Here is a 23076-nt window from a genome sequence, read left to right on the forward strand (position 1 = left end):
TGTATCTAGTTTTCCTGTATGTGGCAAACCAAAAACTCAAGAAACAAACCTTGACAAAGCAGAGTATCAGATTTTAGTTTTCCTCATTTGGGTACTTAATGTTGAATTAGGCTTGTTGTTACTATCAGCCGGTGAATAAGAAGGGAATAAGAAGGGATTACGTGCTCTTCCATCGATCACTAAGGAGGTAGTTTCAGATTATTAAGCTAGTATGGTGGGTGTACCCTCACAGCATGTGTTGTGTGGCTTCAGCAGTGCATCTGACCTGCCCCAGCTCATACCACACAGCACACCTACCCTGTTCCCCAGCTGCTCCCCACTCAGGTGGGGAGAGAATGAAGCCAGTGAGAAGCAGATACAGAGTGTTTTGTCATTCCCTCCCTCATTGATATACAAAGTCGCGTTGTCATAAATACATTTGAGTTTGTTTGAATCACTGCAAAAACCTAATACGATAATCATAAATGTATGTGATTAAAGATTTGCAGTCCTGCTTGATTTGCGTGGCAAGAAGAGTTCCCATGAAGGAAAGACCAGTTCTTCCCTCCTCAGAAAGTTTTACTACTCGCCAAGATCTCCAAGGTAAATTTTCTTTCCATAGAAGACTGAAGAAATCATTTGAGACTCTCCATATTTGTAATGCAAGGACTCCATTCAGAAGACTAGGAAGAAGCTGGGAATAGTGACTGGGACTGGGGCAGAAGTGTCGAGGAGATGCAGGAGAGAGAGGGAAGGACAGTTATTTTTACTGTCTACCCTTTTGGCCCATGTACTTGCGCTACCTATTCTAAATAAATAAATTTTTATCTTTTAAAATGTTAATCATTGCCATAAATAATAGATCAGTATGTAGGTGTAATGCTTGCTGTTATTTAATAGGCAAGATCACTTCACTGGATACTAGCACCATGAGGGCAGCCATGAAACCAGGCTGGGAGGACCTGGTGAGAAGGTGCATTCAGAAGTTCCATGCACAGCACGAAGGGGAATCTGTGTCCTATGCTAAGAGGCATCATCATGAAGGTAAGCATCTCTATGTGGTATTTCTCTTGAAGTTGATTTTGCTATGTTACTGCTTCTACTGGGAGCTTTCTCTGAAACAGTGATACTGAAGTTCACCTCAGGAAGCTTGGACCTGTTGACTTTTTTGTGTTCATACATATTTGCATCGTCTGGCCCAGAAAATGTTGCCATCTAAAGGAAAATTTAATGGAATCTGAAGGACAGAAGAATGAGATAAATAGGAGATAATTTCATAAAAATAGGAGAAAGGAAAGGGAAAGAGGTCATCTTCTCTGATCGTAAGGTTTCTCTCTCTCTCTCTTTCTCTCTCTCTCTCTCTCTCTCTCTCTCTATATATATATATATATATATATATATGACTACATAATAAGGTACTATTTCATATCAAAAGAAATCTCTGAATCATAAGGAAAATCTGGAAATAAGAATGAAATGAAATTTGTGAGAGCAGCTGAATTCCTGATAGAAGTAACAGTGGGATCCCAAGCCCTCCTTCCAGATCATGACCACTGAAGACTGCCCCTCTGTTTCTAGAAGGCCAAAAGAAATGAAGTGATTTGTCTGAGGTCACAGGAAAGCTAGACTGACAGCTAATAAGACAGCTAGAACTAAACCCAAGACTTCAAAGTCCTATGTCAGTAATAATAGCAGCCCTTACTGAGCACCTGGTCTTTGACATGTTCCTTCTTTGCAGTGTCTTGACCCTCAACATTCCTGGGAGGTAAGCATTAGGACTCAAGCTACGGATGGGGAGGCAGAAGCTGGTGAAATGACTGGCTTGTGAGTGTTCAGTTATTAATTGTCCGCACTGGAGTTTAATTGGAGGCACATCCTGGCCATCACTCTGCTGTGCTGCTCCCAGAGTTCTTCACACAAAATCACATTTCCTCAAGTGCGTTCTGGTTTTTTGTTATATTGGTGAGGACAAAGCACTTATTAAGAACTCAGTGGAGGAGGGAGACACTTCTCCTGGTCTTTCGGTCCTCCTTTCATGGATGCTGTATGTCCTGGCAGGGTGCACTGGGTTAGGAGGCCTGGGTTCACCAGGAAGGGACCATGATGCCCATGATGGATGGGGGCAGCAGGGTGTGCCTTGTAACTCAGCTTGGCAATTTGTCCGAATTTTGGCAGAAAAAAAGCCCTAACTCCTCGTCGAAAACAGAGTTCTAGTGTGTCATCTTCCATTTAATGTGCATCTGTGACCTTAGCATTTTACCAGTAATGTTTGTATACTTAAACTCTGTGCTTTGGGCAGCCCTGGTGGCTCAGCGGTTTAGCGCCGCCTTCAGTCCAGGGCATGATCCTGGAGACCTGGGATCGAGTCCCACGTCAGGCTCCATGCAGGGAGCCTGTGTCTCTGCCTCTGTGTCTCTGCCTCTCTATCTCTGTGTGTGTCTCTCATGAATAAATAAATAAAATCTTTAAAAATAAAATAAAAATAAACCCTGTGCTTTAAGATCACTTATGAAAAAGTACATACCATAGTAAGTGATCCCTCTCCCCCCTCATTTTTTTCTCATCATATCTTTTTCATCTTATTTATCTATCTTAGAAATAAGTACATAATCCAGCAATTTGTGCCTTTCAGCATTTTTCTCTTAAGTTGGAAAGAATAAGGAAGTAAAGATTCTATATTTGGCAGAAATCAGTGTTTTAACCTACTATTTCACTAGATCTGGTTTAAAATTTAAAAAATAGTAATGATGGGGCACCTGAGTAGCTCAGTTGGCTAAGCCTTCCAACTCTTGATTTTGGCTCAGGTCATGGTCTCAGCATCATGGAATCAAGCCCCTAGCTCAGCAAGGAGTCTACTTCTCCCTCTCCATCCCTTTCCCCCTGCTCTCATGCTCTCTTGTTCAAATAAATAAATATTGTTTTAAAAGATAGTAAGAAATAAATAATAAGTAAAATTTTAAAATCACCATGAGCAAACACATTCAATGTCCTTGAGTCCTGAGTAGCAATGCCCTACACTCAATTCTGTGGTTTCCTGATTCCTTACAAAAGGGTTTATAGAAATGTACCAGGCAGCATGGTAGGCTTACGAAGGTGGGACCCACTGAAAGGAAACTACAAAATGTAGAAATACACTACATCCAAATGTGTGAAGTAAATAAGATCGAAGGTAATCAATCACATTGAATAAAAATCTACTAAAAGTTTGTGTTTTAATGGAAGAGCTTCCTAAGTGAATTCAGGTGCATGCACAAACATATCTACTTAAGTAGAGATGTTTGATGTAAACCAAAGAGAAAATCTTAAGTGATTACAGATGAAATTCCGAAATTTTAAGCTATTGAAAATAGGAATCCCATTATAAATATTGTATTTATTCTGCCTTACAGGAACCTACTCATTGTGCAGAAAGCAAGATATACATACATACAGTAATTCATTGCTAGTACTACCACTTCAGAGTAACTTCATGCAACAGTTGATGGCAGAAATACCTAAATTCTGCATGTAACTGAAACTGCAGAGGGGGTTTCATCAGGGAAATTGCTCAAAGTAAAATTTTACCAAGAAAACTCCAGATCCATATTATGTGTCAGTGACTCCCTCTCTCACTAACTCACTTGTGACAATTTTGTGAAATAATGAATATGCTCGGTCTGGCTGTTCTTGGAACTAGCTATTCAACCCACAAAATTTGTGTAGAAGATTATGTGATAAAAACATGGTAGTCGGGCAGCCCCGGTAGCGCAGCGGTTTCGCGCCGCCTTCAGCCCAGGGTGTGATCCTGGGGACCCAGGATCGAGTCCCACATCGGGCTCCCTGCGTGGAGCCTGCTTCTCCCTCTGCCTGTGCCTCTGCCCCTCTCTCTCTCTCTCTCTCTCTCTCTCTCTCTGTGTCTCTGTCTCTATGAATAAATAAATAAAATATTTAAAAAAAAACATGGTAGTCTTCTTAGAATGGTTTAAGAGGGTAACCAAATTACATGGCTACTTTTTTTCTGAATCAAATGTTCTTTTTTTAAAGAAATATTCTTTTTTGATAGGCAGTATTTGACAGCTTCAAAATATAGTTGCTTTAAAAAGATAAATCTGAAGTTTTAAGAGAAATTACATTAAACCAGTTGGTGTATGTTATATGTTCTTCTGTTGTCTCACAAATGGAAACAACCAGATTCTTTATTCAGAAATTAAACTAATTCCCCTTTTATTGTTTCAGTTGCCTATTTAGCCTTTTTGTCCTCTGAAAAGATTTTTCTGACTGTTTATCTTTTACTTCCTGTTGTCCTATCCACAGAAATAATACTTCTTACATACTGAGAAATAGAATGGGGATAGTATTATGAGATGATGAGGAGTAATAACTTCAAGATGAATATTCAGAGAACATATTTAATATCCTAAATTTTACTATAATATTTTTGTTAGTTTAAAAGAAACGTAAAGGCAAATTGTACACTTTAAAGGTATCATGTTTATACATTATATTGTTTTCTGATATTTTGAACAAATCATTGAAAACTAGTTTTGAGTCCATAAATGGTTTACACTCTTTTGCCTTAGTACTAAAGATTTTAAAAAGAACATAGTTTGAGGGTCCAAGCCTTATTTTAAAAACAAAACAGTACATTGAACTTATTAGCTTTTTGAGTAAAAAATAAATGTGCTTTTAAAATGTTAAAATGTTTCAGTATCATGAAATAGTACTTAGACTCTTGTTAACATGCCCATGAGAAAATATGGGCATAAACTTAATGAAGTTTATTACTATGTCTTATCCCACCCCCACTCTTTGATCTTTTTTTTTTCTAAACATGCATTCTGTTTCCTTGCTTGCCTACAGTGCTGAGACAAGGATTGGCGTTCAGTCAAATCTATCGTTTTTCCTTGTCCGATGGCACTCTTGTTGCTGCACAAACGAAGAGCAAACTCATCCGTTCTCAGACTACTAATGAACCTCAGCTTGTAATATCGTTACATATGCTTCACAGGTAATCCTAGTTATAAGAAATCACTTTTCCTTCCCCAAGTCAAGAGGAAATGGTACAAAAGCAACAGATCACCCTAGAGCTTTCCAACCTTGTTAGACATTTCTGCTCATCAGCCCCAGGCACGTAAAATATAAAATTAAGTTGCTATTAACTTTTGGCTAAAAGACAATTTATGATACTAGCAAAGTAGGGCTATACTTCGGATTTTTGTCTTAATGCTAGTGAATTTTAAACCCAGCTGGAAGAACACAGGCTAGCACTCACTTGGCTCAGACATGACCACCTATATCAGAGAAGGGAAAATTGATCAGTTCCCAGGGAGACATGTGTGATTCAGAACTATTGAAGCCACTAGCATGATTTCTGCTTCTGTGTGCTGAAATCTAAAACTTTCAAATATATATACTTAGAGGGAATATTTTAGATTTTTTTTTCCTCGGGTTTAAATTAACTTCTTGACATAAGCCTTTAAATTGAAAGGTAATAAAGATTTCCATAAAAAATGAAAGTACAGAAAATTAAATGTTGACTTTAAATGTCATAAACTATATTGTTTTAGAGCACAAATTTAGGAAAATGATTACGTTTCAAGTTATATATAAGTATTTATGTATGTGCTATATAAAACTTTATGAGGTACTATCAGAAGATACATAAAGTTGCACTGGTTAAAGAGTCCCCTTTTATTACATTTCTTGATTATGTACTTTCTTATTTAGGGATTAAAAAAAAAATCAGGCAGCCCTGTTTGCCAAACTGTTAATAAATCTGACCTCAAACCGAAACAATTTGAAAGTGATTACAGATGTGCCGAATTTCACCGCACCCCCCCCCCCCCCCCCCCCCCCCCGCCCAAGTGAAAGCTGATGTTTGACAATTTGTGAAACCTGTTTTGTTTGGATTTGTGAACACATGTGGTAACTCACAAGTGACTGCCAAGGCTGTAAATTAAAGCTATAGGGTTTGGGAAATCACCTAGCCCAGAAAACCTGCTTTTAGTCACTAGAAAGGAGTGGATTGGAGTTGTCTAGGCGTTGGAGAATAAGATCACAGACCAAGATCACTCTGTAGTTCTGTTTCTTGTTGTCTGTTTTGGAGGCTCTTGCTTTGACTTGCAAGGGGATCTGTTAGACAAGGTGATCTAATTCTAAATACTTTTGGTAACTTTATCAGCTCTAGAACTTGTAGCCTTTCTAATGGTTAGAGGTGAGTTTCCCCCTCTCCCCCCCGTATTGAGCCAAGTAGTATACCTCAGAGCTCTCTGGCCTTACAGACGTGTCTATTGTTAGGAATTGTAATCTGGCAAATAATTGAAGACCGCTCTACTTGTTTGGGTCATTCCTTTAAGAGGTAGTACAAGTTCTCAGTTATTCCTGATAATATGTCATGTAATGAGAAAGGGGATAGTATGTAATTGGAACCTCTCTAATGTCTTGTCTAGTTACTACAGTGTCAGTACAGTCGTAGTTGAATTTAAAGATACCCCCTCTGTAAAACCGCAGACATCTTAATGAGTTGACTGAAAAACATCACTCTTGATCCAAAATTATGCATGTTCGGTCTTGTCCATAATTGCAGATTGTTTCATCAGAGTATTATCTGTCCTTTAAAAATAGTCTGTTCTTTTAAAGAAAAGAGGCCATCTCATTTTTTGAATTAATAACAACTTGCTAAATGTTTTTCCTTCTATATTTCTTTCCTCGTTATACAGAGAGCAGAACGTGTGTGTAATGAATCCGGATCTGACTGGACAAGCGATGGGGAAGCCATTGAACCCAATTAGCTCTAGCAGCCCTGCCCATCAGGCCATGTGCAGTGGGAACCCAGGTCAGGACATGACCCTCAGTAGCAATATAAATTTTCCCATCAATGGCCCAAAGGAACAAATGGGCATGCCCATGGGCAGGTTTGGTGGTTCTGGGGGAATGAACCATGTGTCGAGCATGCAAGCAACCACTCCTCAGGGTAGTAACTATGCACTCAAAATGAACAGTCCCTCACAGAGCAGCCCTGGCATGAATCCAGGACAGCCCAACTCCATGCTTTCGCCACGGCATCGCATGAGCCCCGGAGTGGCTGGAAGCCCTCGGATCCCGCCCAGTCAGTTTTCCCCTGCAGGAAGCTTGCATTCCCCTGTGGGCGTTTGCAGCAGCACAGGAAATAGCCATAGCTACACCAACAGTTCCCTCAACGCACTTCAGGCCCTCAGTGAGGGGCATGGGGTCTCCCTGGGGTCGTCGTTGGCTTCACCAGACCTAAAAATGGGCAACTTGCAAAACTCCCCCGTTAATATGAATCCTCCCCCACTCAGCAAGATGGGAAGCTTAGACTCCAAAGACTGTTTTGGACTTTATGGGGAGCCATCTGAAGGTACAACCGGTCCAGCAGAGAGCAGCTGCCATCCTGGAGAGCAGAAGGAAACAAATGATTCCAACATGCCCCCGGCTGTGAGCAGTGAGAGAGCTGATGGACAGAACCGACTGCATGACAGCAAAGGACAGACCAAACTCCTCCAGCTGTTGACCACCAAATCTGACCAGATGGAGCCTTCGCCCCTGTCCAGCTCTCTGTCGGACGCCAACAAGGACTCCACAGCTGGCTTGCCCGGCTCTGGGTCCACGCACGGGACCTCGCTCAAGGAGAAGCATAAGATTTTGCACAGACTCTTGCAGGACAGCAGTTCCCCTGTGGACTTGGCTAAGTTAACGGCAGAAGCCACAGGCAAGGAGCTGAGCCAGGAGGCGAGCAGCACAGCTCCCGGCTCAGAAGTGACAATTAAACAAGAGCCAGTGAGCCCCAAGAAGAAAGAGAATGCACTACTCCGCTACCTACTGGATAAAGATGATACTAAAGATATTGGTTTACCGGAAATAACCCCCAAACTTGAGCGACTGGACAGTAAGACAGACCCTGCCAGTAACACAAAATTAATAGCTATGAAAACTGAGAAGGAGGAGATGAGCTTTGAGCCTAGTGACCAGGTACGTTTTGTTACATGTCCTCTCAAGTATACGAATCTATATCCATCAAGGATTTTCATGGGGGCATTTTGAGGCCTTGGGTGTTGTTCTTACTGGGAAACACCTAATTCTCACTGAAGCTATCTGTTCCAAACACTCCTGTCTAGCAACAAGTGACATTGTCATAAACCCAGGGTAGGCTGACCTTTCTTATTTTTTATTTTTTTTTTGTACAGGACCAAGTGATAAGTATCTTAGGCTTTACAGACCATACAGTCTGTGCCACAGCTATTTGGCTCTGCTGCTATAGTGCAAAACCAACCATAGACCCTATACAAACAGATGAGAGTGCTGTGTTCGATAAAACTTTACCTACAGAAACTGATATTTGGATTTTATACAGTTTTCATGTGTTACAAAATACTCTTCTTTTGATTCTTTTTTCAATTATTAAAAAATGTAAATCCATTCTTAGCTCAGAGGCCATAGAAAAACAGGTGGTGGGCAGGATTTAGCCCACAGGCCAGCTGTATAGTTTGCTGACCCTGTTAATAGAAGATGCCTAAATTGGAGATAATCACATCCTTGAAACTGGCTTTGTCAGGACAGACTTAATTAAATTATTTCCCATTTACCTTTCTCTCTTTTTAAGATCAGAGTTTGGTTTCCAAACTAATGAAGATCATCGTACCTCTCTTTATTGTCAACTGATACTTCTGGTTAATGTTAAATTATTTTATTTTTTGAAAGAGTTACTTTTGACATAATAGTTTGGCATAAGATGTCTCGTGGGGACTCGGTGACAGGCTGGATTAATGATCCAAGACTTCACCCTGCATTATCAACTCTCTAATCCCTGGGAATAGCCCTGTACTTTAAATCTTTTAAGTCATGATTGGTTAACAAATGAAGAAGCTACATAGGCCTTTCTACTTAAAATGGTTTAATAATTTGTCTTGAAATTTGTTCTGCAAGTGGGTAGTTTATGTGTCACTGTCTTGGGGGACTAGGTGTGGATGGGGAGAGAAGAAAACAGTACTCTCTTACTATAATCTTGAACTCTGCTGAGTCAGCAGAGGCTGGCCCAGGGGCAGGTCTAGGATTGAAAACTGGAATCAGGAAAGCTGAGGCTGTATATGCCCTTATAGCTGGGCTCCATCCACAGCTCTAAGCACTTAGCTTCCTTTATTTCACTTTGATGTCTTGGCAGCTGCTACGTTCCTAAAGACAGATAGGATTTTTTAAAACTTTTGTGCCCTTCGCAAGGGAAGCATCCTAATTATATAATCATCTTTGATAATTAATCCTGGAACTTAAATGTTAGTGCAGGGTTCGATAATACAGCTATTCTGTAATGCTGTAAAATCAGTAAATGGGGAAAACTCAAGAGTTTCAACAGAAAGTTAATAGCAATATGTTGGATAAGTGTAGTCTGAAACCGGATTGACAACTGTAAATGTTTTAATCTTTTGAGGTTTTACTAGATTAGAATATGCAGAGCTAGTGGCAGTTCAGAGTGGCAGGCACAGATACTGTCACTCAGGTCTCCCTAACACATGTTAGAGGGCAAGATGGTGACTCATGTGAGCCACCTTAGCTAAGTGGCTGGCCCCTCCCTCCATACACAGAATTTATTTCTATCCTAGGCCTGAGGCCCTAGGAACTTAGAGGGCCAGGGAAGGGGTACACTGTTGGCATTTCTATATTTAATGTCTGATTACGCTAACTTCAGACAAGAAATTGACCCAAAACAAAGAATTTGTTTTTAAAGTCCTTGAGTCACTTGCTGTTTCTAATTGTTGTTTCGCAGAAACATTTTTCTAATCAAAATCTTCTCACCTAGAGAACATAATCAGCACAAATCTGTTATTTTGGGTAGACCAAAAAGTAATGTGTATACACACACACACTATTTTTTTTCTTAATGAAACCAGTCCCTGGTCTCATCCTCCGTTCACTCCCATTTAAAAATAAAACTCCACCAAAAAACACTGCTTCAGAGCAAATTTAACATTGAAAACATTGCAACTTGAAAAGAAAAGTTACCACAGGAAGTATGCATTACCTAAATTTAGATCAAAGTTAGAATGACTTACTTGAAGGAAAAAACAGTGATTCTTTTCCCTCCTGCTCTCCCTTCACTATTCCCAAAACAGATTAATTGTATCTCCTTTGAACTGCTGTACCAGTTTGTTAAAGTTTTTCTTTCATTTCAAGGGAATACAAGTTTTTTATTTAATAAGATAAATGGTTAGCGGCCTGAATTACACACTTAACTGTCTTGTTATTTTGACTCAGAAAAGAGCCATTAACCAAGCGTGTGTTTAGCCTACCTATAACTTATTAAGGACAGGAAGTACTTCGATGGCGCTATTATACCTAAAATAGCGTTCCTTACTGGGTAGAGTATTTAAACAACATTTGTTTCTATGGCTTTTCGTCACCAACAGGAAGCAATGTCAGAAAAATTTCCAATATGTTTACCGACTTTTAAGTCACATACTTATTTGCCCAGTGGAGTATGTTGATAGTCTTAAATTCTTTCTGATGCTACCAGGCCACTTATAATGAGGGTTTAGAACAAGTCTACAAGGAACGTCTTGTAGACGTTTCTCCACTAGAAAGGAAAGCCATATTTTAAACTGGTAATGTCCTGAAAATTTCCCTCCAAATGTGGTAGAATTGTATTACCATCTTTTAACAATTTTACCATTTTAAAAATAATTCTATGTTAGGCAAATGTGGTAAAATTATACTTTTTATTTAAATTTTTGAAAAGATGTTTTATAACTTATTAAAATACTTATGTTATTAAAATGCATGTACTCTTTATATTTCCTTCAGAGGGCCAGTTGATTTGACACATGAAAAATTCATAAAACCAGAAAAATGAAAAATTAAAGAAATCAAGTCCAATTTTCATTTTGTAGAACTTTTATAAAAATCTTTCTGACTCATTTTCTGCCTGAAATAGTTTAAACTAACTATTCAAATTGATGTGGCTAATTTGAGCATTCGAATAGATGCCTAAGCAAAACTTTGAAGAATCTTGGCAAAGCATTTTAAAGGAAGGCATTAATTTTTTTGACTTGTGAAGAAATGCCTAACAAAGTAGACACGGACTAGAACTTTTTTTTTTGGGGGGGGGGGGACAGGGAGGGGCATATTTGATCAGAAACTTAATGTGATCAAATCCATCCCTTCCAGAACTACAAAAGAGAATGCCGTAGTTGTCAGATTTTATTGCCAAACAGCCAAAGGGGTTATAGTAGACATTCTGAATTTTATCTCCTTGATGAAGAACATTTAAAGTACACTTAAGACACTTAGATGAATGTTAAATGCATACTCCAAAAATTAACAAGAAATAAACACATGCAAAACAATATTATCTCTAATGGGGAAAGTTACATAAGGTATTCTTCTGGTGGTAAGCTGCATGAATTCAAATAGTGTCCATAGTTATGGGGATCCAAAGAACCAATTTCTTTTGAATATACACCAAGAAGTTCCTGCATGGCTTCCTTAAGACAAAGAAGCATTTAGTTACTTGTCAGAACTAGACTGACCCACAGTTGAATTTGATCGGCTCTTAAAATGGCAGAGATTAAATCAGTTTTAATACATTTTTTTAATAACATGCTTTTTAAAAAGAAAAATTGAGCAGCCTGGGTGGCTCAGTGGTTTAGCGCCACCTTCAGCCCAGGGCGTGATCCTGGAGACCTGGGATCGAGTCCCACATTGGGCTCCCTGCATGGAGCCTGGTTCTCCTCTGCCTGTGCCTCTCCTTGTGTCTCTCATGAATAAATAAATAAAATCTTAAATAATAAAATAAATAAAAACCAAGGAAAATATTGGATTTAAAGTTTTCTAATTATTTGAAATTTAAAGGCCAATAAATTGACTTAAGCCATCCAAATATGGTTTAATAAATATGGTTTGGTTTTTTGTTTTGTTTTTTAGATTTCATTTATTTGAGAGAGAGAGAGAGCACAAGTGGGGGGAGGAGCAGAGAGGAGAGGACAAGCAGACTCGGCTTGATCCTAGTACCCTGAGATCATGACCTGAGCTGAAGGTAGATGCTTAACCTCCTGAGCCACCCAGGCGCCTCGAATATCCAAATATATTTTAACATCTTATATGTATAATGCTAGACTTATTCTCAATTTGTAGATTACAAAGGAAGAATCATGAATTTTGTCATTAGAACTCTTTGAAACTATGCTGATAATTATTTTTGTTTGACATTTTTTAAAGGATAATTTTATTTGCATGGAAAGAGCGTAAAAAGGAAAGGTAGGAGTTGGTACAGGCTGTTGTTAATCTACATTGTAAAAAATTTCTTTTACACGTATCTGGGATTAGGGGCAAATATAAGAGCATTCATTGAGGATAATAATATATATTTATTATTGTTTATATGAACCTATTTATTTTGATGTTTCTCATCCACGGCAGTCTGCAAAACTTTCTCAAGAAGCAACTTATTACTTACTTACTCTCTACTTCCTCCCTTTGCACCCCCAGTTCCTCCCCCCACACATATAATGAGCTTCAAGGGCCACTTTTTAAAATACTCTACATAAGGCAGCATAGTAGGTAAGCTTGGTTTTATAGGACAGAAGTAAACATCAGTTTATTAGACTCTCTTTCTTATCTCTATAGGTATTTGAATGACACAAATTACAAGGATAGCACGCATTTTTATGAAATATTTTTCTGCGAAAGTAACGGAAATTACAAGAATTTCTATGAGAAATTTAGTTGATCCCGGGAATTTTTCTTAAATCACAAGTTAACATGGTTGACTGAGTGTCCATTACTATGTTCCAGGCTCTATCCTTGGAGGACAATAAATGTTCATAGTGATGTTTATACCCTTTGTGTTTAGCAAAACATGATAAAGATAGATTTACAATGGAGTCACTTTACATGTACATTTAACTTACACAATATCATCTATCCACATTCAGAAGAAAGGAATAGGTGACTATGAAGTGGTTAAGTAGTGTGAGCCTATCATTTTACCCAATAAATATGTACCCTAACAGAGTGATCGTGAGATGAGCGACAGGAGTTTACTGGGTGTTGGTACTCCTGTGGCTCTAAGAGTGTGAAAATGTAGCCACATGTTTTTTAAACGCACAGCTCCTACATACACGACATCATTTAGGACTCAGATAAGAAAGAGTGGTGTGCTTCCACGCTAGAGGAGAACCTGACTGTGTTGCCCTTGGAGGGGACAGAGATGTGCATTGAGATGTCTGCTGAGGGAGTTTTGGGGTTTTGTTTGTTTGTTTTAAAGATTTTATTTATTCATGAGAGACACAGGCAGAGACCTAGACAGAGGGATAAGCAGTCCTAGACATTGGGGAGCCCAGTGCAGGACTGGATCCCAAGACCCCCGGGATCATAACCTGAGCCAAAGGCAGACGCTCAGCCACTGAGCCACCCAGATGCCCTTCTCTAAGGAGTTTTAAGGATCATTTTATCTGTCTGTCTAGACTTTGGGATGTTAACGTTGGAACCCAACCCTTACCTAAGATGTATCTTTCCCATATTCGATGCCTCCATCTTTTGTTAGAAATGTGTTAACTAAACTAGAAAATGGTCTTGTAATTGTCCCAACAGCACACTGGGAATCTTCTAGAAAGTGGATCTCCAGGTTATTACGAAGCTAGTTGACTCTGAACAAGGAATCAAATAAAATGTCACTTCAATTTATCTTTCCTAACTTAAGAAATATGTCCACTAAGACTTCCCATACAGATACTACATGTGCCATAAATTGCAAAATCTTTAGCAAATCCAACATCTGCATGGGGAATAGGAGTTATAGAATAAAACCATGAGCCCTTTTGCTTCAAGTGTACCTCTTGTCAGATATAAACAATTTCATTTGAATTCCCTCTGTTGACAAAATGCCTAGTCATGGCCAAGCAAGGATTCAAAGTCCATCCAGTGATTTTGAGGAAATTACCTAACTTCTGTGTTTCCACCCACACATCCTAGAAATCATTCTTACCACTTTCTTCATTAGAAACTACTAACAGGGGATCCCTGGGTGGCGCAGCGGTTGGCGCCTGCCTTTGGCCCAGGGCGCGATCCCGGAGACCCGGGATCGAATCCCACGTCGGGCTCCCGGTGCATGGAGCCTGCTTCTCCCTCTGCCTGTGTCTCTGCCTCTTTCTCTCTCTGTGACTATCATAAATAAATAAAAATTAAAAAAAAAAAAAAGAAACTACTAACATTTAATTTATCCATTTTCTTGTCTTGTGGGCACTGCATGATTTTAAATACTTGGCACATGGATAAGTTCTACGTAAAGAATATAAAATAGGTTGAGCTTTCTGGAAGAAAAGTAGTAAGTATGAGATAGTGATGGTATTTATTTTTCTTATTTTGATGTTGGTAATTGAAATGAACTTACTTCAGTAAAAAGAAGAGCCCTGAGAAACATCATTCTGCCTTCTGTGAAGCCAGGTTAATAGAATCTATGCATGGGGACACCCATGTTTTTATCCTGCTTCCCTACATTTTGTCACCTAAGCTGGTGAGTGACTAAGAAGGCCAGTGTCATTTGAAACTGAAAGTACAAGCAGGAAAAAAAACACCAGTCAAATTGAGAAGGCAATGCTTAACTATTCATGATTACTTTGAGCTTATTTTGTTTTTTACCCCATACTCTTACAAAGAGAAGTCCTAGAAGGAAATAACCATTTACAAAATACTGATGTAGTGTAAACTTGAATCATATTTTTTTTTACCAGTTTTTTGTCATTATTTCTTAGAGAGTGTTAGCCACAAAACCTAGACCTGGACTATAAGTCTTAATACACTCAGTTAATTAGAAATACACATACTCATGATTGATTGAATTATTAGCATACAATAAAGAGGAATTTATACATTGCCAATGAATCACAATGCTGGGAGGGAGCTTTCTAATTCATCACCACTCTTTTCTAGATGAGGAAATTGGGGCCTAAAAGGTTAAGTTATTTGGCCTTTGTCAATTTAATTTTTAAAAATGATCAATTCACTTGTTAGATGAGAGGTGTGCATGAGTGTCTGCATCTTTTGTTTGGCTGTGGTGGTGCCTTATGCCAGTGAGGTCTGTAATTGTAGCTGGGGCTGTGGTGCCCACACTCAGGGCAGGACTGGATCAACTCTTCTGTTTGTTCACTGCAGCCTGGCAGTGAGCTGGACAACCTGGAGGAGATTTTGGATGATTTGCAGAATAGTCAATTACCACAGCTTTTCCCAGACACGCGGCCAGGCGCCCCTGCTGGATCAGTTGACAAGCAAGCCATCATCAATGACCTCATGCAACTCACAGCCGAAAACAGTCCTGTTACACCTGTTGGAGCCCAGAAAACAGCGCTGCGAATTTCACAGAGCAGTGAGTATGAGATATTGATGGTTATGCCAAGAAATTCCCATATAATCCCCATTAGAAACAGTGATTATTAAAATCTGATACAAACAGCTTAGTCACTTCAAGGTTTTTGTGGTCAGATAGCACCATCTACTGTCCTGGTTCTTCAAAACACCACTCAAAATGGACTCTGGTGAACATGGCCTTCCAGCATGCTCTTGTGGTTAATTTAATCAACACGGAGTGAGCCTGACCTACATAGATAAAGTTCTTTGGATGATTGTCATGTCTCCCTTTATTTTAGCTGCTGCCTTCAGAAATGGAGTTTAAAATAGACTTTATGTGCCTTAATATATAAGTGGATACTTTAAACGTAGAAAATTAGAAAGTTAGGCTGACTTTTTAGGAATAAAATGCTATTAAAAATTCTTAATATTTAACCACAATATGTGAACAGGCTACACACATTAAAAATATCCTATCTCTTAGGAATAATTCTAAAAATACCAGTTCAAATGGAACTTTATCATAAATGTTTTTAAGTGCACTTTAATAAAAAGCTTGAAGACCTTAGACTATTTTAGAAAAATACATTTTTTTCTATCACTTATTCTTTTTATTTTAGATTTCTAAAGTTTAAAGTAAATTTTTTCTTCACCATAATCACTTAGTTTACAAATTTGATATATGTAAAGTCCAACAGTTTTGAATGGAAGAAATTATATTTCCTGTGCAAAGAGATGTGATTTACAGAAAGATAAATGATGTCCTTAGTGTTCGCTTGGTGAACAGAATGACTTTTCCCTTGTCAGGTACTGTCTGATTCAGTGCTCAGCATTTGTTCTCAAACCAGAAATGGCAACCACCAACCAAATCACAAAATATCTTTAATTACTAGATCTTTCCTCAAGTGATTCTTGATTATTCTGGAATGGATAAAACAAAATAGTTTGTTGTCATCTCTCAAACCTCCATGTTTCTTGAGGAATGGAAGGTACTTATGGACCTCGGGAGATCACAAAGTCAAAGAACTGGGGAGTAAGAAGCACACTACTGGGTTTATGTTTACGAACCAGAGGCATTAATGATGGGCAGCATGGGAACTCATGCTTTCTCCTCTGTCCCTCCTGATGTAATCAGATTGTTGAGTGCTAAACCGAGAGCTAAACCTGAGGGAATCCAATTCAGCATGTACATAATTTCCATTCTGAGCCCTAATTCTTCTAAATGTTTTATTTCTGTTATTAATTGATAAGAACTTATTTATTTTGAATGTACTGTTTCATACTATGTTTATGTAATCCAGTGAAGAAATAATTGGTATTATTTAATAAAGTAGCTCTATAAATTGTCATTAATAATATCTGATACTTTTAAAATGTAATGATGTTCTTATCAAATTATTGGTTGTCTATATGATAGTATAGGGCACACTACCCAGTGGATTCTTGTCAGTCATCCATAAGAATCCTTTCAAATCTAAATGTGTCCAGAATTTAAAGAAGCTGTTTTTAGAAGATTGAATAGGGCCCTAAAGCTTTAATACTGACTTCAGGGGGCAGAGTTCACACTTAAAAGATAATAACTTCCAAGGCGAGTAGATACTTTTAACCTAATTCTACTCCCAGGAAAGGCCAGTTAAGAAATAATAGGTACAAACCACGTCTGGGTTTGGGGCTGTGTGCAGGAGACGTTTATAACTTCATAGCTGTGACAAAGCAGTATTCCTGAACTCTAATACAGTGACACATATGGACAAGACCATACGAGTGTTTGACTCAGCAAATACAATTAAATGTTAAAAAATTAGCATTGGGGCGGGAAATATATGGTAAATAATAGACATGAGTTATTTTTCTTTCTTTTTGCAAAATTTGTTAAAAGTCGAGTAAGAGACTTGATTAAATTACGAGTCCACATTTAGGTGCTGCCTGTGGTCTTTTGTCTGTGAGTTTGTCTTTTATTTAGGCAGTTGGTCCCTGATGTGCATATCTTTGATACTTTACAGACAGCATTTTCCCTGAACACTACTTCTGTTGCTATTCTTTTTCATTATCCTATATTAACCTTCAATTTTCATTTGTTTTCTCCTTAGCTTTTAATAACCCACGACCAGGGCAACTGGGCAGGTTATTGCCAAACCAGAATTTACCACTTGACATCACATTGCAAAGCCCAACTGGTGCTGGACCTTTCCCACCAATCAGAAACAATAGTCCCTACTCAGTGATACCTCAGCCAGGAATGATGGGTAATCAAGGGATGATAGGAAACCAAGGAAATTTAGGGAACAGTAGCACAGGTAAGGGCTCAAATGCACTGTTACTTTATTGGTGGGTTATTTAACTTAACGATGTATTCATCCACATCCAACTAGTAGAATTTTCAAAATGAATTGTTTTATGTTAGAAATGAATACTAGCACGTAAGAAAATTCTACAAATTTTTACTGTGAGAGTGGCATGCGAAGCATCGAAAAGCATTCCAGTAAGCCGACCATTTTATCTGTGACCATTACTTTTACAGGGTCTCTAATCATTAATCCTACAGCATAGTCTTATTTCTTCTATTCCAGTTTACCACTCCACATGTTATAGTGTTATGTGTGAAATAATTTGGTGGTTGCTAGTATCTCATGTAATCTGTTGATAATCCCAAAACTTCCTATTAATCAAGGATTTGTTTTTGGAGAATTTGAGAATGAAAGTTTATAATACAGCTAACTTTTCATACTTATAAATGATACAGTTCTTTGGAAAAACAGTAATTTAAAATTAAGAACTTTAAATGGTAATATGCTTGGCTAAAGAGTACCTGGTCCAGGGCTCCCTTTTTGAAGAAGGATGACTTTGCCTGTAATCTGGTTTGGACCTTGACCTGCTGTAACTTGAGGTGTCTGCCAAGTTACCTAAGCTCATTTGCTGAGTGGTAATCAGTGTCATAGCAGCTACCGTATTCCCAAACTTCCATCTAATTAAGGCTAGAAACCATCTTAACAGCAATGATCGCTATTACCACCATGTCCTGTACACTATAGTATCTATCACAGATCTACTAGCAAGATGCTGAGTTTTCTAATAAAGAACTGCTCACAATTTACAGCATTCTTCCTTTGTCAAAATGAAGTACTCAGGACAAAAGCATTGAAAGAAATAGATATTATAAAAATATGAATTTTATATTTTAAAATAAAGTATTGATTTATATAAGCAAAATACCGCTTTACGCAACATCCTATAACAGAAAAGGAGCCAATGACTTAATTAAAGGTTCCTCCTTATTAGCAGAACACAAAGAAGACCTGAGTTCTTATAAGGAGGAATTTAGGAATACACCTGTTTTGAAATCTGGACAGCCTAGAGATAACTGGTGTCCAGACTCTGAAGATCATACAATGCCTGTGCTTTGTTTCAAAGAAGAAAAAGAAAAAGCCTGAAAGATTTGTAGACCCCAGTTACTATAATTGCATGGATATTGTTGAATTACAGGTCATTTTTCCTTCTGCTTTCTAGACTTGCTATAATCTTGTTATATTATTTAGAGGCTAGATTTTTTGAAAAATACAATGCCTTTTCTCCCATAATACATTTGTGTAGTTCAAATTTAATCTTCAGATGTTTTTTTAAAACATGTATTATTCTCTGGGGCACCTGGGTGGCCCAGTTGGTTAAGCATCTGCCTTTGGCTCATGTCATGATCTCAGGGTCCTGGAATTGAGCCCCTCTCCCTGCTTGTGCTCTGTCTCTCTCAAATAAGTAAATAAAATCTTTAAATAAAATTTTAAAATTATATATTACTATAATACTCTAACTTTTTCAGTGAACTTAATTACCTTTTATTCTTAATAATCCTAATGTAGCACATTCTCATTTCACCAATGAAAATCCACCCACAATACATGTACTCTCCATTTCTTAAATATACTCTATTTTTAGTTATCATAATTAAAAGTAAATGAAAGCAAGCCATCTATTTGAAAGCAGCACTTCTGTTTTTTTCTTTTAAGATTTTATTTATTTGAGAGAGAGAACGCACAAGTGGTGGAAGATGAGAGGCAGAGGGAGAAGCAGACTCCTTACTGAGCAGGGAGCCCAACTGCAGGGCTCAATCCCAGGACCCCAGGATCATGACCTGAGCCACCCAGGTGCCCCATAATGAAAGTAGAACTTTTATATATCCATCACTAAACATTTCAAAATGAGAGGTTCTTACTTGGGAGTTTTTCCCCTTTAGAATATCAAGTCTTAGCAAATATTTAGCCACTGTCAGCATTCCCAGGGGCTAGGCCAGAGAGACCAAACACAAGGATCCTTGATCCTTGGAGTATTATGCTCTTATTGTTAAGTGTGGCCGCATAACTATTAATATCTCAAGTGTAAAAGGATCTTTACCAATCTGCCCTAACCCATTCTAGAGCTATATAATTAGGAATGTGTTAGTCCAGGTATATTGAAGTTAACCTATAAAAGTAGGAGTCTCTTGCCTTGGATATAAAAAACTGTAGAAGAAAGATCCTGTAAATTCTTCATGTTTTAGAGGCTACCATGGTCACTTTTGAAGCTTAACAAATTATAATACTCTGAAAGGGATTTGGGGATTTAAAAACCTGACATCATAAAAAAATTAAAATTAAAATTAAAAAAATAAAAACCTGACATCAGCTTCATGGGATATTCTGTGATTTGGGTTTATAATTAGAGTATTGATTATCAGTTTAAACCTTGTTTCTCTACCGTACCTCCCTTTTGGAAAGTAAAGCATTGACGTGTAGATCAGCTAATGTGATTCACTTCCTGAGGAAGGAAGTTGGGGTTATCCACACACCACAGCACCTGTTTCTAAGTACATATGGGAACAATTTTAACAGCTTTTCCGAACTCTAAAGAGTGGCAAGTCTATGCTTTGAAAAACTGTTGAAATTGCCAACTCTTGTTTCTTAGCTGAGGGTCCGTGTCTGTCCCAACAGGGGCGTTAACTCTTGGGCTAACTGTGTATTACAGAGTGATTGTCTTATACACAGTAGGCTCATCTAGTGTTCATACGTGCTGACTATGTTTTCAGTTACTCCATGTCTCAGTTTCCTTTGGCTTGCCTACAGGAATGATTGGTAGTAATGCTTCCCGGCCCACTATGCCATCTGGGGAATGGGCACCACAGAGTTCTGCTGTGAGAGTCACCTGTGCTGCTGCTACCACCAGTGCCATGAACCGGCCAATCCAAGGAGGTATGATTCGGAACCCAACAGCCAGCATCCCCATGAGACCCAACAGCCAGCCTGGCCAAAGACAGATGCTTCAGTCTCAGGTCATGAATATAGGTAAGATAGTTGTAGTGCTTTTTTTTTTTTTTTTTTTTTAAAGATTATTTCTTTATTTGAGAGAGAGAACACAAGGAGGGGGGGTGCAAAGGAGAGGAAGAAGCAGGCCCATTAAGCAAGGAGCTGACACAGGGCTCAATCCTAGGACACGAGATCATGACCTGAACAGAAGGCAGACGCTTAATGGACTGAGCCACCCAGGTGCCCCTCTAGTGCTCTTTGCTTTTAATTTTCATGCTTTCTTAGAAAAGAATAAGAGCTCCAAAAATTATTTTAAGATATGCTCCTCATTTGCAATTTAGGTGATTCCCCTCATGTCAAGCTGTCATAAGTGAGATTTTTGCTGGAACTCTGTATAGAATCATAGAATCTCAAAAGCTTTCTAGTTACATTAGAGAACCAACTACCTATGTGATGTTGTATTTTTATTAAATTGTCTAATCTCAACTTTTCTGGGAAGTGAATTGGAGTATCATACTGTAAATGTTTTATATATATATATTTTTTTTTTTTTTTAATATTTCAATGTTTCAGAATTGGTCCTAACTCTGGGTGATTATCAGAATCATCTCAGGACATTAAGATGCAGATTCTTGAGCCACCATCCTAGACTATTAAACCAGACTTTCCAGGGTCCTCTCTGAAGGTACAAGGTCTTCTAGACTATCTCACGAAACGTGAGGATCACTAAAATTCTTTTTTCTTTTTTTTTTTAAAGATTTTTATTTATTCATGAGAGACCGAGAGAAGGCAGAGAGAGATAGGCAGAGGGAGAAGCAGGCTCCTCGCAGGGAGCCTGATGTGGGACTTGATCCTGAGACCCCGGGATTATGCCCTGAGCCAAAGGCAGATGCTCAACTGCTGAGCCACCCAGGCATCCCCAAAATTCTATTGGATACAGTTCATGTGTTATTAAAATTAATGCCCTGATAGATTATATGATACCATTTGTATGAAATGCCCAGAATAGATAAATTTGTAGTGAAAGAAAATAGATAAGTGGTTGCCTAGGGTTTGGGGTGTGGGGAACATGGGGAGTGACTCCTAATGGTCATGGGGTTTCTTTTTGGGAGAATGAGAACATTCTAAACCCAATTGTCATGATGGTTGTACAACCCTGCAAATTTACTGAAACCCACTAAGTCCTATACTTTAAATGGGTGAGTTATGTGCCATGTGAATTATATCTCAGTAAAGCTGTTTAAAAAAATTCATGGTCTGAAAAAATAATTCATGGTCTGTACAACTCACACTTGAGTGATATTTTCTTAATCACTTACATTAGCCTTCTTCTAAATCTTGCATATTAGCATAATTCAGATAAGTTAATGTTTATGTACTTCTTCATATACTTAGATATTGTGCAATGAGTAAGCACTAAATCATTATCGGAAAGGTACCAGGATTGTTTTGACAAGACAACGCAGAATTCTCATCCTACTTCTGGCCTCCGCTTTCTTACCTAGTTATGTAATTGCTCAGCACATTTTGACTTGTTTCTGAGAGGTGACGTTCAGATAGCCTTCCTGCAGAGAAGGATGAGTGGTTCAAATTGATGAGTGGTTTCCAAACATAAATTCGTATGCTTTGAGGCTGCTATGGAACAATGCTAAAAATGACCAGATTTTCATGTAAAATTAAACTGGAAAATTTTTTAATGTATTGATTCATTCATTTAAATATCATAATTAAGGGGCACCTAGCTGGCTCAGTTGGTAGAGCATGTGACTCTTGAGTTCAGGACCGTAGGTTTGAGCCTCATGTTGGGTGTAGATGCTACTTGATTATATATATATATGTTTATATATAAATAAATATATAACATAATTAATAAATTCCTTATATCCAGAAATTGAATTTGTTCTCCATATTTCTTTATTTATTTTTTTTAAGATTTTATTTATTCATTCATGAGAGACATACAGAGAGAGGCAGAGACATAGGCAGTGGGAGAAGCAGGCTCCCTGTGGGGAGCCTGATGCGGGACTCAGTCCCAGGACTCTGGGATCACAACCTGAGCCAAAGGCAGTCATTCAGCCACTGACCCACCCAGGGTCAGTTTCTTTATTGAAGGGCACCTCACCTGGCCTTTGCGCTTTATTGTGTAGCTGAATTTCTCTGATTTTTAATAAATTCAAAAAGCCATGAACTCGGGGATCCCTGGGTGGCTCAGCGGTTTAGTGCCTGCCTTTGGCGCAGAGCGTGATCCTGGAGACAGACCCAGGATCGAGTCCCAAATTGGGTTCCCTGCATGGAGCCTGCTTCTCCCTCTAACTGTTTTTCTGCCTCTCTCTTTCTCTCTCTCTCTCTCTCTCTCTCTCTCTCTCTCTCTCTCTGTGTCTCTCATAAATAAATAAATAAAATCTTAAAAAAAAAAAAAAAAAGCCATGAACTCAACAGAAAATTCTCTATTGTCATGGAAGACAGGTCTACAGGTGATGATAACAGCAGAATC

At 38.4% G+C, this 23076-nt stretch overlaps 1 protein-coding gene across 11 annotated transcripts in view; it reads left to right on the forward strand.

Moving 5' to 3' along the window:
* The window catches only part of NCOA2 (nuclear receptor coactivator 2), a 294246-nt gene that overhangs the window by 240764 nt on the left and 30406 nt on the right, over positions 1 to 23076 (forward strand). For 10 of the 11 annotated variants that reach the window (XM_077876608.1, XM_077876606.1, XM_077876604.1 and 7 more), the window contains 7 exons: positions 481 to 582; positions 880 to 1023; positions 4819 to 4966; positions 6678 to 7947; positions 15118 to 15328; positions 17400 to 17606; positions 20403 to 20621. In XM_077876608.1, coding sequence (XP_077732734.1) covers positions 481 to 582; positions 880 to 1023; positions 4819 to 4966; positions 6678 to 7947; positions 15118 to 15328; positions 17400 to 17606; positions 20403 to 20621 — 2301 coding nt within the window. The remainder of the gene's footprint in view (positions 1 to 480; positions 583 to 879; positions 1024 to 4818; positions 4967 to 6677; positions 7948 to 15117; positions 15329 to 17399; positions 17607 to 20402; positions 20622 to 23076) is intronic. The other variant, XM_077876615.1, reaches the window with a different exon arrangement.

Source organism: Canis aureus, chromosome 28 (genome assembly GCF_053574225.1).
Source record: "Canis aureus isolate CA01 chromosome 28, VMU_Caureus_v.1.0, whole genome shotgun sequence".
NCBI classification, from domain to species: Eukaryota; Metazoa; Chordata; class Mammalia; order Carnivora; family Canidae; genus Canis; species Canis aureus.